At 58.8% G+C, this 15,526-nt stretch overlaps 1 protein-coding gene across 1 annotated transcript; it reads left to right on the top strand.

The window, feature by feature from the left end:
* The first annotated feature begins 1,101 nt into the window (after positions 1–1,101).
* Positions 1,102–12,703, top strand: SCRT2 (scratch family transcriptional repressor 2). The gene is made up of 2 exons (XM_045832868.1): positions 1,102–1,251; positions 11,909–12,703. Exons 1-2 carry the CDS (start codon positions 1,119–1,121, stop codon positions 12,697–12,699), a joined length of 924 nt encoding a protein of 307 aa, XP_045688824.1. The 5' UTR covers positions 1,102–1,118; the 3' UTR covers positions 12,700–12,703.
* Positions 12,704–15,526: the final 2,823 nt, after the last annotated feature.

Raw genomic sequence — 15,526 nt, 5'->3', positions numbered from 1 at the left:
TGGACGATTTTCACTTCCTCTGGCAGCGCCCGCCTGAGCTAGGCACCGGAACAGGACCGGCTGAGCGGGGCAGGCGTCGGCATGGAGGAGTTGCTCCCCTGCCCCAGTCTGGGAGAAGAAAGTTGAACCCCAAACCCAATAGGAGGCTTCCCAGTGGGAAGCTGAGCTGGAGTGGGGGGGCTACTTCCTCTACTTAAAGCCAAGTGTCCACACTGGCCACTTCAGGATTGAGGGCGAGGGAGAGGACTGGAGGCAGGAAGGTCACCACTGGCGACTCACACTTTTTTCTCCGCACCCCTTCTCTGTGTCCCCATGTACCTGAACCCCACCTGCTTGGACGGCTCTCCCTCCCCTCCCCTGGGCTTCTCCCTCTCGCGCGCACTTTTCCTTTCTTTGCGTCGCTGGAGGGCTTCCTTTTTGTGTGTCTGGATCTCTCCCTGCCTCCCGTGGGTGTGTGAGTGTATGCTGCTACTTCTCTCCATCTCTGTCCTTCTTCTGTTTCTCTCGTGTCTTTTTGTCCTTATCTTGGTCTCTCTGTTTCTATTTCTACCTCTTCAGCGTGTGTCTCTCTTTCTCTGCATGTCTCTTTCTGTCTTTCTCCGCGGATCTCCTCTCTCTCCTCTCTCTCTCTTGCCCCCACCCCATACATACTCCTCTTTCTCTGTGTCTGTCTCCGCGCCTTTCTCGCCCTCACTTTCTCCCCTCCTGCCTGCCCGCTGCTCCCTGCGCCTGGCCTGCCCCCACCGCCGCCGGTTCAGGGGAACGTGTGCGGAGCGATTGTCCTGGGGGACATTTGATGGATTAGAGCGCTGAACAGTTCCATTGCTAGGGGACCACCTGATCTCCTCCAGCTTGCGTCCCATATAAAGCCGGCAGCCGGAGTGCTGAGCACAGCTCCAGCGATCGCCTGTCTGCGCGCCGCCGCCGCCGCCGCCAAGCCCGAGCCGAGCCGGGCGGCTGCCACTGGGGCCGGCTCGGCGCTGTTGTCCGCCCGCCCGCCCGCTGGGAGCTGTCCAGTGCTGAAACCCCGCGCAGACAGCCAATCGCGCCCGGCTGGCCGCCTCCCCCCACCGGGGCCCCACGCAAGTGCCGCCGCCGAGCCCCCCGCCAGTCGCAACATGCCGCGCTCCTTCCTGGTAAAGAAGATCAAAGGGGATGGCTTCCAGTGCAGCGGGGTGCCAGCCCCCACTTATCACCCTTTGGAGACCGCCTACGTGCTGCCTGGCGCCCGAGGGCCGCCCGGGGACAACGGTGAGTGGGACCGGCGCGGCGGTAGAGGGGAGGGGGTTCGGGCCCTCACCAACTCGGGCTACGAGGAGGGGTGCGCCGGCGGAGAGCCCCGAGAGGAGACTTCCCTGGAGGCGTGCGCCTCCCGGGCTTCCGGAGGGCCCGGCGGGCGGGGCAGGGGCTAGGACCCTACAAAGGGAAAGTCGCAGGGTCGGCCCATTCCGAAGCCATGCGCCAGATCGGACTCGGAAAGTTGTGGCCCCAGAACGGGGCTACAGTGAGGTGTGGTGAGAGAAAGGAGATAGAGGGGCGCCCGTGAAGGGCTAATGCTGGGCAGGCTAATGCTCAAGGCGGTCCGAGGGTCCCCTCCCCCTGGCTGAGTGAAGGAACTGGCTACCTAAGTGTGCTCCCCTGGTGGGGAAGGTGAGCGGACCTAGACTACCAATCTCCGGGAAGATGGGGTTGGCTCCCAGGGGGTAGCTGGGACGCCCTCCTTCCCTTCCAACCTGCTCCCCCTGGCGATGCCAGACAAGTGTTCTCAGGGCCCCTCTCTCAGCAACTCTTTTGTTACCCTCAGCCACATGCCTGCCAAAGGCTGGGCCTGTCCTGGGGACCGTGAGGAGGAGGAGATTTCCAGGAGGGGCTCCCCAAAAGTGACTCCTGGATCCCTGGGCTGCAATCCCTCCCCACTCCAGCTTCTCACCTGCCTCCAGAGCCAGCCCTGCTGCTCCTTCCAAGTCCCCCACCCCCCGACACACTCCATCTCTTCTCAGAGCAAGTTCCTGCAGGGACGAGGGTTTGGGGAACAAGGGAGGTCATTCAGGCCCAGAGCAGGGCGATCTGTGGAGGGCGTGGGAAAGAACGGACGACTGCTTCTGTGGACCCATCAAAGGGCTCACAAAACCGTTCTCGGTTGGCCCCCACCAGGGCAGGTGTCTGGAGAGGAGGCATCCCTTTGGCAATAAGAAATCTGACATCACATGTGGCATCAGCTTTGGGGTGTGTGTGTGTGTGTGTGTGTGTGTGAGAGAGAGAGAGAGAGAGAGAGAGAGAGAGAGAAGAAAAGAGAAGAGGAGAGAGGAGAGGAGAAAGGGATGAGGATGAGGGGGAAGGTGGCCTGGCAAAGGCAGGAGCCCAGGAGAGTGGGAGCTCCTGCTTTTGGGATTTCCAAGCACTTCACCCACATTCCATCACTCTGCCAAGCCAGGTAGCAAGAGGGCGCTGGGCAAAGGGCTCTGTGACCTCATCAAGGTCAAAGAAATTAGGGAGTGATCGGGAATACAGCTGTGGCCCCTCAGCCCCTGGCTCACCCAGAGACCTGAGAGAACCAACCCCCTTTCCTGTTGCCCACATGCTCCTTACTCTACTGTCCTCTTTCCTTGATCCCAGGGCCTCTTGGGGTCCAGGACAGCAGCTCAGGGACATGGCTGAGCTTGGCCGAGTGCTGGCAGGACAGAGGGTGGACCTGGGGCCATGCCAGGGCTGGGGAGTGCGTGCTGGGGGCTGGGCAGAAACTGAAATGCGTGCAATGCTGCGGTGGGGATCCCTCGGGGGACTGGCAGAAGTGTGGGGCTCCCACCCGCCTCGAGGCACCCGTGGTTCTGCCCCAAGCCAGCTGAGGAAACCCAGAGAAGCCCAGAGACTTTCCCCACGCACAGCCGAAACTGCGGGCTGCTCCTCAGGAGGAAGGCAGGAGTGCCTCACCTTGAATTCAGTCCAGAAAAGCTTCAGAAGGAGCCCCTGAGAGAATGGTGGGGGCGGGATCAGGGCGAAGCCATCAGCAGAGGTGTTCCTGTGGAGGCTCTACCAGACTAGACACCCTAGAGCCACCCTTATCTCTGGCCCTTTCCCCAAAGGGCTCCAGACCAGCTCCCTGGCCACATGGGAACCCCAAAACTGTCCCAATAGGCTGACACCTGGCTCGGAACTCTGGGAGGCCTGGGCTCTAGATCTCTGGCTTGCTGTGTGACCTTGGGCAAGTGCCTTCCATTCTCTGGTCCTCTGTCTCCCCAGCAGTAAAAGAGTTTGCATAGCATGAACTAAGTGTCCTTCCAACTTTGACAATGTCCATTTCTCTGAAGGTCAAGTGTGATGTGGGAGGCCCTGGAGATGCCTGCACAAGGGAGTAAAAGGATGCAGGGGGCCATTGTCAGGGTTTTTGTGGGGCTCTATTTACCAGCCGATGCCTGGCTGAGGGTGGCAGAGTTTCTGAGATCCAGCATTTTTCTTGGCCTCAGTCTTTGCAGGCTGCCCTGCGGTGAAGCCAGGCGCCCTGGCCCGGCTGCCTTGGCCGTGTCTGCAGTAGAGGGTCGGTGCCAGAGACCAAGGGGTGACCCTTCAAGCTGAGTATGACCAGGAAGCACAGGGTCTGCCATATCCTGTTTTCAGGGGCCTCTCTCATCCCTGGTGGGTGGCTGGACTGGGCAGCTTGGGGCTCCCTCATTCCAGGGTTGATAGGGGCGCTGGGGTCCTCAGAGAGCCTGCCAGCTCCTAGTGGTCCGTTGTCTCTGCTCTGCCGGAAATAACCTTGCTGAGCGTTTGAGGGAAGTGTGAAAAATTGCTGAGCTGACGTTTTTTTCTCTCCCAGCGTGTGTAAGTGTGCTGGGTAAACAAGGAGAAAGAGAGGAGGGGGGAGGTGAGGAGAGTGAGGGAGGAAAGGAGGGAGGGAGGAGAAGGGAGGGAGAGAGGGAGGGCCTGGGGCTGGAGATAGTTCCAGTTATTAGAAAGATCCTCTTACCAGCCGCTCCTGCAGCAAGGGCTGCAGGGTCAGAAGGATGGTGGGAGGGGAGTGTGGGGGGTGAGGAGGGGGCCTGTGCAGGTGCAGGTCAAGGGAATCAAAGGCTCCTAACTGATGAAGATGCAAGACCCCACATGAAAGAGGTGTACCCCCAGCTCAGGGAATGCCTGGGAGTGCTGGAGAATTCCTGGAGGACTCCTACACACACACACACACACACACACACACACACACACACAGAGCAAGGCTCTTCTTCGCTTCCCTACACCGCTCCTCTTCAGCTTCCACGGGCTGGGCAGAGGGTGCAGCAGGTGTGTCTGGCCTCCGGGCTCCCCCCAAACCACAGAGCCCATAAATAGGGGAGGGGCAGCCCCACAAACAGGGAAAGCTCTGCAGAGGTCTCCAAAGAAGGGAGACCAGATCTAATTTCACCACCCTCTCCAATACCATGCCTCTTTGCTCCTCCCCCTCCCCCCTCCCCCCCCCCACTATTTTCTGCCTCCTTGGAGCCTCCCTTCCCCTCCTCTCTCCTGGGTGATTCTGAGCACAGATTCAGTCTGTGGGTGAGATGCCAGCTCACATCCTCCTAACCCTTGCAGAAACTAGCCCTCCAATTCCCCCAAGTGCCCCCCTTCACAGGCCCCGACTCCCTTCTGGGGGGAACACCGTGGACTCTCACCATCCCAGAGAAGACTGCTGCGTGCCCTCTGCACAGCAGGGGTCTCTCCGGACCCCAGCTGAGTGTCTACCTTCTCCATACCTTGTCTGTGAACCCCAGATGGGCCCCAGGTCCCCCTGCCTCTGCACCCCTTGCCGGTGCTGCCCTCCTGCTCCTTCAGAGTGCATTCGACCCAGGCAGATGAGGGATCAATGCCAATCCAATAACGCAGTTGTCTGCCCTCCACCACTACATTAAGTCTCCCTGCTAGCAGGCCGAGGACGCACTCCTACTTCTGCCCGAGGGCTTATCTGGCTGACAAATCACACCAGTGCCCACTTCCTCTCACTCCCTCTGACGGCGCCAGCGAGTCGCCCTGGGCCAGGCCCAGGAGCCTGACTGAAAGGCCTCATCCCATCCTCCCCACGCCTCAGAAAGCCCATGTGGGGAGCAGGGATACAAAAGGGCTGCCCCAATTCCGTGGCTGAGGGGGCCCAGAGAAGGTCGGGGAGGTGCCCGATGACACACAGCAGGCCCATCTGAGTCTTCTTTAACCATAACTTCCCCTGGCATCTTGGTCTTGATCTGGGTCCACGGTCCAGACTAGAGACATGTCAGAGATACAGGTCCAATGTCCAGTTCAACGTCCAGTCCAATATCGAGGTCCAGAGCTGAGGTCCAGGTCCCATGTCCATACCCAATGTCCACACCCCACCCCAGCTCTAGGACTAGGTCTGAGATCTAGGTCCAGGGTCAACGCCTGAAATTACAGGTCCAGTCCAAGATTCAGAACAAATCCATATCCAAGTTCAAGTTTCAACATCCAGGATCAGGTCCAGGTCAATGTTCAGGGTTTCAAGGTCCAGGTCCAATTTTTAGTCCAAGGTCACGTTCAGGTCCATTCTCAAGTCTGCCTAGACTTCCTCCGTAGCTTTGGACTAATATTCCCTACCCCAGCCTCAGTTTCCCTCTCATTAAATCAAGCAGTTGAACTTGATCTCTTTCAGCTCTGACTTTCTAGGGAATCAGAGATCTGATTTTCCTCAGAGTTAGTCAGCGGGAGTGTGGAACAACAAGGCCCATGTGGAGTATAAAATTCAGGGCCCATGGTCCCCCTAAAGCCTGGGGTCTGAGGGGTACACCAGGGGCCAAGCAGAGCCTCCACTCCTTGGACGGTCTAGGCCTGTGGTTCCCGAGGGAGGGCAGGAGAGGACACCGAGCCCCTACGTGGGCCCAGCGACGGTGTGTCCTGAAGACTCCCCATGCCACACACACATGCACACCCACAGGCCAGGCCAGAGGCAAGGCGCACACGGGGGTGTTAGTTCTGACCTACAGGGGCAAGCTGGGGGCCAGGGAGGGCCCCTGACTTGCCCGAGGTCACAAGGGCATCAGTGGTGGACCCTGTCACACCTCCCCAGTGGGTGCCTCACCCGCACTGTAGGGGTGCCAACAGCCTGCAGGCCTCTGGTGGGCCTGGTGAGACACTGAGAGATGAGGCCCTGAACTCCTGGCCTCCGTCCCAGCTGTGGTCTCCCCTGGAGTGACCACTGCCAGCCTCTGGGCAGGAAGGGAGGTTGAAATGGGCTCTCTGGCTGCACCTGCCTGAGGCAGAGGGAGGGAAGGGCAGGAAGCAAGGGCCCGAGAGAGGGCACACACTGTGCACGACACCTGGTCTCCAGCAGGAGGCCCAGCAAAGGCCTATGAAAGACCCCCTGAGGGAGCGGGAGGCTGCCCCACCACCGGTGCTGGGCAATGCAAGACCCTCAGCCTCCAGACCCCTTGGAAAATCTTTCCTATTGATTCCTGCAGAGCCGTGGACCTCCCTGTGGGCCACAGGAACTGGGTCATGGCCAGGAAAAAACAGAATATGGGGGATTTCAGGAGGTGGGGGTGGGCCCTGGAATCCTCTAGACACTCCCTGGGTCTGGGTCAAGGGTCATGAGCACCTGCAGCCCTACAGCCCTGGTCGGGTTGGACCAAACCTCACTCTGCCTCTGCTCATCTGGACTCAGGGACCCCTCCCCAGTGGGCAGGTATAGCAGCTGCCAGGCCCTTGGGGGAGGTGGGTGTCATTTCTGGTCCAGTGCCCGGAGAACCGCTCACAAAGATGCTATAATAAGGGGAGGGGGAGGTACCAGCCCCTTTGCCCAGCTCTGTGAGCAGACAGGAGAAACTATTTTTATCCCGCTTTGCTGCTGACAGACCTGGCTTTCTGCTCAGCTGGCTGGAGCTGATTCTCGAGGCCCGAGGCCCTGGCACAGCAAGAAGCAGCTCTAAATATACCCAGGCAGCAGCCCCTCAGCCCCCACCACCAGGCGGGGCTCGGCCCTCCTCAGGAAACTGGGCCACCTGGGAAGCTGGCCCACCACCCGGCCCTCTCTGTTTCTGCCCATCTCGAGACAGGCAAGTGGGACTGGGGCTGGAAACTCCCTGGAGGAAGTTTGGGACACTGGGAATCTGGGAGAGACTGAGAGAAGGAGCTCTGGACTGGGAGGCAGGAGCTCTGACGCCAATCTGCTTTGTGACGGAGGCGGGCCAGGGCTCCTCTCTGGGCCGCAGTTTCTGCAGAACCAGGACCCCGGAAAAAGTGCCCGTCATGATCCCTAAGACACAAGCTAATTAAAGCACTGAACTTTTATACAGTAAGTGCTCCTAAGTGTCAATCATCACTTCTATTAATTATTATTTACAAAAACTCACAAGGGGCTGCAGCATTCTCTGGAACAATAGCTTCACCCCACCCTGAACACCCCATCATTCCCTCAGACGCAGGCCAGCTGGTGGATATTATTTGAAGAAATCCACCCCCTCACTGATTAGAAAAATCCTTCCTCCCCGAGCTGGTCTCCATGCCTGCTCAGGTGTCTTGAAAAAAAAAAAAAACCACAGGCTTTGGAGGGTTTCAACCCCAGTCCTCTCCCCTCTCTGGGCCTCTGTGCTTGTTAGTGCGGTGCTGGGAAGGGCGTGCAGGGAGCTGGAGGACCAGCGGTCCTGGCCGTAGTGCTGGAGGATTCCCCCACGCTCACCCGCGCGTGTCAGAGAGCAGGATGAGACAGCGTCTGAGAGGGTCCAGCACCTTAAATCTCATAAAGTCCCCTTCCCACCACTCCTCTGGGTGTAGGACTTCTTAAAAATAGACTCTGGACCTCCGATCTGAACTGTCAAGACACCGAGGGAAAACCAGAAGTCACTCTCAGGTGACATGTACGTGACATCTCCACATCACCAGTGTGTCTGAGCCTTCCCCATCACCCCCCGCCCCCCGGCAGGGATGGCTCCAGTTCCTACCCTAAAATGGGGGCGTTTGAGCCCAGAGAGGCTTCGTGACCTGCCTGAGGTCACAGGTCCAGGGCATGAGTACAAGGACCAGGATGGAAGCCAGGTCCCTTCTCTCTGGGTCTCTGGGCCTCTGGGCTTCCCTGCCTCTATGGGGACCCAAACAAGAGAGCCCTGTCCCACCCTGTCATCCGAGGGACAGCAGCTCAGCCTTCTATACTCACCTGTGGGGCAGAGGGGGGCACCCAAAACCCACCTGGGTTCCATGTACAGAGTTAAAGCGTGGCTCACAGTGTCCTAAAGAATTCTCCAGAGTTGAGGCCCCGAAAGGCAAGGTGCTTTGCGCAAGGCTGCCCAGCAACCCTGGGTGTGTCATACCAGGTGCGCGAGACACTCATGCATCTCCTGCTCTCTGGCGGATTGGAAGGATGTCACCAGGAAATTAAGGGATAATAATGATAATAACAGCTTGAGAAGCTATGTTGTGCCAGGCATTGTACTAAGGACTTTATGTGCATTAATCCACTCATTCCTATTATAAGCTTCCTTGTACAGAGGTGACATAAAAAGGTTAAAGAACTTGCCAGAGGTCACAGAGCTAAGGAGCAGTCAGTGAATCTGGGCAGAATGAGGTGGAGCTGATGGGGTGGGGGGCTGAGGGACAAGACCATGGGCATCACTGAAGAATCTATTCAGCACCAGGCAGAAGGGGTCTTCAAAGCATCTCAGACAACCTTCATCCTCAGAGACCAAGTCCAGAGGGGTGAAACAACGCAGCCGAGCTCACAAAGCAAGTTAGACCACCTCCTTCTAACAGCCCCACTCCATCCCACAGCCCATGCCAAACTCCACAGCTGCTGGGCATCAGGTGTGGCCCCACAAATTCCTGTCCCAAAGGCAGTTGCACATCTGTTCTTAGGTAGATGAGCAACCTTTCTTGAAGGTACCCCTATTTCTACATAAACTCCCAGAGACAGGAGTAAAATGTTGCAGTGTTGCAGGCCACCACCAGAGGGCGCTACGGGTAGAGAGCCCAGTTTGGGCGAGGACTGCCTGGTTCATTGAACTGTATTACCTGCCAGAAGTTTTCTCACCAGAACATGAAGTAGAAATGACATGTCCTAGGTGAGGAAAGAGAGAGGAGCAGCAAGATGTGTCCAGGCAGACGCCAAGAAAACTGCAACACAGAAACCCCTCTGGGGGGTTTGTTATTATTATCTAACAATAACGGCCAGCACGTATTGTGGGTTTACAACGTGCCAGGCACTGGGTTGGAATCCTGACTCGAAGTTACCAGCTGTGCAGCCCTGGGCATGTTCCTCAACTGCCTTGTGCCTCAGCTTCCTCATCTGGAACATGGTGGCAACCTTAGAGTCACACGGGTAAAATGCACCCCTATGTGTGAGGCCCCTAAGATAGCTTCTGACACATAAGTGCGGTAGCAGTATCAATATTATTTACCTTTCACTTACTGTTCATTCGTGGGCTCCTTACTACAACTGTGTGAGTTGGACACCTTTATTAGCCCTCCCTTTACAGCTAGGAAAAAAGAAGCAAAGAGAGATCAAGGAGTTGGTCCAAGATCACACAGCTGGGAGTAGTAAAGCTGGAACTCAACCCAGGCAGCCTGGCTCTGCAGTGTGAGCCCAACCCGTACGCCATCCTTCCTTCGAGACAGAACGTGCAAGGCACAGGTCTCGTACTCAGACACCCCCTCCAAAGACTGCACCCTATTCCCACAACCAGTGAAAGGACCTGAGGTACAGAAAGACGCATGACTCGCTCAAGGACACCCAGCTAGAATCTGTGTAGGGAATCGAGTCATTTCCAAACCAGGCAGGAGGGATAGCCTGTAGCAGACCCAGCTGGGCTGGGCTGGCCTGGCAAATCTCTGTCACCCATTTCACAAATGCTGAATGCCCACTAGCTTGGCCCCTGGTTACAGGCAGTGAACAACCCAGCCTCTGCCCCTTCCTCAGGGCCCTCCCAGTGTAGGGAAAGTGGGAAGTAATGCAGTGAATTCCTCTCCTTCCTCCATCCCCTGAGCAAGTGCCGCCACCACTCACACCTCAGTTTCCTTCTCTGTAATATGAGGATTTTTGTGATGCTTCAGTGAGGCGGGTGATGGAAGTGAAGCACTCAGCCCAGAGCCTGGCACATAGTAAGTGCTTAATACATATAAGCTATGAGTATTACCATCAGTAATTACAATGGGAAGAAATGCTGAAGGAGAAGGAGGGGGTCTGAGTATTTAACTCAGTCTGACGCAATATTCCCCGAACATTGGGGCTTGAGTACTAGGTCTGACTCCTACAGTGGGAGGTGGGAGACTCTCCAGACTGAAGGCAGGCAGGATTGGGTGGGCGGCGGTGCTGAGAGGCTGTGCAAGCCTCCTCCAGTTAAAAAACTGGTACCACCATGGCCCTGTCATCATCTGACCACAGAGCCCCTCCCTACTGAGGCCTCCACCCCAACCATCCCGTCACATCCGGGTGCAGAGGGTCCTGTGCAAGCAGCGGATAGGACAGAGATAAAACTAAGGGTACATCCTGTCTTCAGGGCTGGAAGACAGTCCACACAGGTTCGCCCTGTGACCACACTAAATGCCAGATGAGAGGCAAAGGGGGCCTAAACCCTACTGCTCTCTGGAGTCAGAGGGCAATGGAAACACGTGGTTGGTTCAGTATTAGGTTGGTAAGCTTGTGTTCGTATGCCAGACACTCTCCTGGGAGCCCCGGCCTCGGGGTCCTCAGGGAGAGTGCTAAGACCATGCTAGGCCCTGAGAGGCAGAGACAAACTGGGGTGGCCCATGCCCTTGGGAAACTGCTGTGGAACCCCCTGGGAGAGCCCCAACCTGCACACTCACCAGCCACTCAAACCCAACATGAACAGGATCTCTGGTCCAGCTCTAGCAAGGAGGGAAGAGGAGGCGGCGGAGGTGAGTTCTCACAGGCAGGCAGACGTCAGAAGGCATCCAGTGGAGCAGGGAGCAAAGCAGGTGCCAGAGCAAGTGTAATGCAAGGAAGTCCCCTTCCTGGAGCTCCTATTACATGCCACTCACTTGACCTGAAATCCCCTAGCACCCCCCGGGATGGGGTGCTGTCTACCAGGTGTGTGATCCACTCAGGTGACATCTTCCCATCACAGATCTCGTCGGCGCCAGGCACAGGCTGGGCACACAGATCCGCCCCGGGAAGCTGGGTCTGTTGAGGGAGGCAGACAATTAAATAATCTTCAGCGAAATCACTATTTCAAGCAAGTAAAATGCACAATTATGATAGCTAATATTTATATAGCAATTACTGTGTGCTCGCTTTCTCTCCATTTCCTTACATGGGAAACGGGGATTGCAATGAAACCTGCTTGGTAGGGTCTGTAACCATTAAACGAGCCAACATGGGGAAAGCGTTGAGGGAGAACCTGGAGCACAATAAAAGCTTAATACGCGGCTCTACTCATCACCGCACCGAGTATTTCCAAAACCCTGGGAAGGAGTGTCCCATTACAAGCTCTGTTTTGCAGACCGGGAAACGGATTCAGAGAAGTTACAGAACAACAACGGCAGAACGCTGTCAGAATGGGGAGAGCATGAGCTTGGGCGGCAGGCTGCTGAGGTTTGAGTCCTGGCTCCGTCCTTGGCTGGCGGTGAGCTCGGACTCTGTGGGACTCAGTTTCTCTGTCTGGAAAGGGGGTGTGGTACAAATAAGACCTTCACCGTCGGATTGTACGCACTTGACAAGCTAGGGAAAACCAACCCGGTAGAACAGGGCGGACACACTGCCCCCGGAGGGTGGGGTGGGGATTCCTTCGACTGCAGTCCACGCAAAAAGGATTTGAACCCACGCAGCCTGACACCAAGAGCAGGCACCAAAGATGCCCGACAGCGACCGTGGCCTTACCAGCAGCCATCATCTCCCAGGAGCTGGAGGGCTTGGGGAGCGATCTGCCCCGAGGGGGAGCCCTCTTCTGTGCCTCACCTTCCTCCGGCTCCCTTCTCGCCCCTCCAGGTTACGCCCCGCACTGCCTTCCTCCCAGCAGCTACGATGTGGACCAGAAGCCCGGCCTGGAGCTGGCGCCCGCCGAGCCTCCGTACCCGCCCGCGGCGCCAGAAGAGTACAGCGACCCCGAAAGCCCGCAGTCCAGCCTGTCGGCGCGCTACTTTCGCGGGGAGGCGGCCGTGACCGACAGCTACTCCATGGACGCCTTCTTCATCTCGGACGGGCGCTCGCGGCGGCGGCGGGGCGGGGGCGGCGGGGACGCGGGGGGTGCTGGAGACGCCGCGAGCGCCGGGGGGCGCGCGGGGCGCGCGGGGGCGCCTGCGGGCGGTGGGCACCGGCACGCGTGCGCCGAGTGCGGCAAGACCTATGCCACGTCCTCGAACCTGAGCCGCCACAAGCAGACGCACCGCAGCCTGGACAGCCAGCAGGCGCGCAAGTGCCCGACCTGCGGCAAGGCGTACGTGTCCATGCCCGCTCTGGCCATGCACGTGCTCACGCACAACCTGCGCCACAAGTGCGGCGTGTGCGGCAAGGCCTTCTCGCGGCCCTGGCTGCTGCAGGGCCACATGCGCTCGCACACGGGCGAGAAGCCCTTCGGCTGCGCGCACTGCGGCAAGGCCTTCGCCGACCGCTCCAACCTGCGCGCTCACATGCAGACGCACTCGGCCTTCAAGCATTACCGCTGTCGCCAGTGCGACAAGAGCTTCGCGCTCAAGTCCTACCTCCACAAGCACTGCGAGGCCGCCTGCGTCAAGGGAGCCGAGCCGCCCCCGCCGCCCCCAGCCGGCCCCGCCAGCTGAGCCTCCCGCGTCACCGCCGCGCCCGGAACTCGCTCTCCACGCGCCCCGGGCCCCCTACCTGTGCCCTCTCCAACCCCCAGCTGCGTTTCCCTGTCCACGACCCTCGTGGCGCCCCCTCTCCCAGCCCGGAACTTTTCTCTCCAGTCCCAAACCCACAACTCTCCTGGCACTGTCTTCCCCAGCGCATCCCGACCCGTGTGAGTCCTTTCCGGCTCCCAACACTCGGACCTTGACCCCCTGTCCGCCCCCTCAAGGCTCCCAACTCAGGCACCAGGTCCGCGCCCCAGCCGGGGCTCAGAGCCGGGATTCGCGCCCACCCAGACCCCGCGCCTTTCCCCTTCCAGCGCTCAGACCTTCCCTCTCACTTCTCGGCTGAGGCGCCGTGACCACTCCTCCACCGGCGGCCCCAGTCTAAGGCTCAAACCTACCCTCGACTGTCACGCCTGCCGCCTGCCTTCGTTTCCCCATCCACACTCGGACGCAGGGCCTGCAGCCCCTACGCCACATTCCAGCGCGCGGCCATCCCTCGGGCCTCTTCGGGGAGCCTCTTCGTCTGTGTCAGCCCTCATCCCCGCCGCACCAGGGCCTTAGGCCAGACGTTCACACACAGCCATCGCGCGCCCACCGCTTCCATCCCGGGGGTCCTTCCCAGCCACCTCCTGCTCTCTGCAGACCCCCTCTTCCCTCCAGCACCTCTCGCCCCTCAGAGTTCTCCTGGCCTGGGGCAGACTTCAGGGGCAGCTCAGGCCCCATCCCGCAAAGAAACCCCTCCTTCGCCCCGGACGAGTCTCTCCCTGGGCTTCCAGACTCCAGCTGCCCAATCCCGGTTCTATGAGCACTTTCCCTCCCCAGGACTGCAGGAACCCCTCCTTATTTGTTGCAGGGAGGTCTGGGGCACCTCACAAACGCCCTTGCCCTGTCCGTCTGGGCCTCCCCAGTTATTTATTTGTGTATTTATTTATTTATCTATTTATTATTCTATTTAATCTCTTGTCCTCACCCAGGGACCGTCTGGCTTCCCCAGCTGGACTGGGAGGTCAGGGAGCCAGACAGGGAGAGGGACAGCAAAGGCCATAGAGGGCTGTCCACCCCACCACACCCCACGCCGTCCGGGGGAGTGAGAGCGCAGCCTCACCCTCATCAGAGCCCGAACTCGCTGGGGAAGGAGGCACAAACATGGGAGGCCGGCCTGCTGACCCTCAGCTGGGGGGTGGGCAGAGGTGTCGGGAGGTCCAGGCCTGGGGCAGGTCCCCACCCTCCTGAGCCTTCCACTCCCACTCCAGGGAGACCGGAGAGAGGAGCCTCCTCTTTCGTTTCCTATTGATTCCTCTTCTCGAGGGACCCCAGGTTCCAGGGACCGACTGAGCCCCGGACCCCGCTGGGGCCTCCCTCCCGCTTCGCTCCCCGGGAGGAGCGCTCCCTCCCGGCCACGTCTATGCAACTCTCCCGGGCAGAGGGGCTGGGGCTGCCAGTCGCCCCCCGATGGCCGCCACTACCTCCCCAGCCGCGCTTTGGCATGCCCGGGCGAGGACAGAAGCACACACCTCCGCGCTTACGGGGCCGGCCCTCTCGGCTTTAAGCACACGCCTCTGCCCCAACGCTAGGCGCCCACCCCCGGGGCAGGAGTCCTGGAGTCTCCGCCCCTCCCCCTCTGCCCCTCGCCACAAAGGAGGGTGGAGACTGGAGGGGACCCTGGAGTAGGGCCACTTCTCTAGGGCTTCCCGGCTCCAGGCCCACCCCGGAAAGAAGGCGGCAGGGATGGGGGGAGGAAAAGGCGTCGCAGAAGCAATTACGGAGGGTGTTGACCCTGTAAATAGGAACTTCCGACAGCAATAATTTTCCATGCATGCTAGCCTTTTGGCCATATTTTGTATGAGCGCTTGGCGCTCCCCCTCCCTCCTCCTCCCTGTCTCCTGACCCAGACCCCCCATTCCTCCCTCACTTCCAGCAGTATTACTTGTAACGCAATTCAGGGATATTAAAGGGACTTTGGCCACTCATCAGCGCCTCTAGACCTTGTGATTGGGGTGGGGACGGGGGTGGGGTCGGGAAAGTGCTGAGAGGAAGCGGGATTTTTCCTACTCCATTTCCCTCCGCGTAGCCTGACCAGCCTGTAGCTGCCACCAGGGGTCGCACACACCCAGGGGTCCCTGACGTCCAGGGCATCCTCAGTCCTAAATAGTCCTCAAACACTGGGGTCCACACTCAAAGAGTTCAGGAGCCAAATTAATAACGTAAGTGAATACAGCAGATCGCCCAATACATTGGGGAATGGTGGAGCCTGTGACTAACGGGAAAGAATGTGTCTCGGCTTGAAGAATCGCAATTCTAACCATACCCCCAACCAGACTGGGAGCCACGTTTGTCCCTAGACAGCCAGCTTACAGCCCCTGCACTCTGCCCCACCACACGCCTTCCTGCTCTGGCCTGAGACCTCCTGGTGACACTAACAGCAAGGGTATGCGTGCAAAAAAAAAAAAAAAAGCTGACTTTGGCTGAAAGTTATCCAAAAACAATGACCTGCCGCTAGAGGTCACGGGCTACCTGTTGTTAAGTGTTCAGGAGGCCATGACCAGTCCACCTGCTGTGCTAACAGTCTTGGTGATCTCTCAAAACACAAATCCGCCCTTGCCTTACTCAAAAGTGGGGGCCACCAACCCCAGGCCACTAAACCCCAGCCCCCCACACATAGGCACAGAGCGGTGGGGCCTGTGCTCTTCGAGGGGCAGATGCCAGGTGGGGGGCAGGGGCTGGAGGTTGGCAGCCCGTCTCCTCTCAGGCTGCCTTTCCGGTTTCCTCCTTTTGTACGCAGTGCACTCAACTTTGG

The sequence above is a fragment of the Phyllostomus hastatus genome, unplaced genomic scaffold (genome assembly GCF_019186645.2).
Source record: "Phyllostomus hastatus isolate PE091 unplaced genomic scaffold, TTU_PhHast_1.1 phas_contig_17, whole genome shotgun sequence".
NCBI lineage: Eukaryota > Metazoa > Chordata > Mammalia > Chiroptera > Phyllostomidae > Phyllostomus > Phyllostomus hastatus.
Note: the sequence above shows the minus strand (reverse complement) of the source record. Positions and strands in the feature narration are given on the sequence as shown.

Excerpts from the sequence above, each read along its gene's own strand:
- SCRT2 (XM_045832868.1), top strand. The coding sequence starts at position 1,119 with ATGCCGCGCTCCTTCCTGGTAAAGAAGATCAAAGGGGATGGCTTCCAG. Across the intron at positions 1,252-11,908 it reads AGGGCCGCCCGGGGACAACG|GTTACGCCCCGCACTGCCTT; the intron begins GTGAGTGGGACC and ends TCGCCCCTCCAG.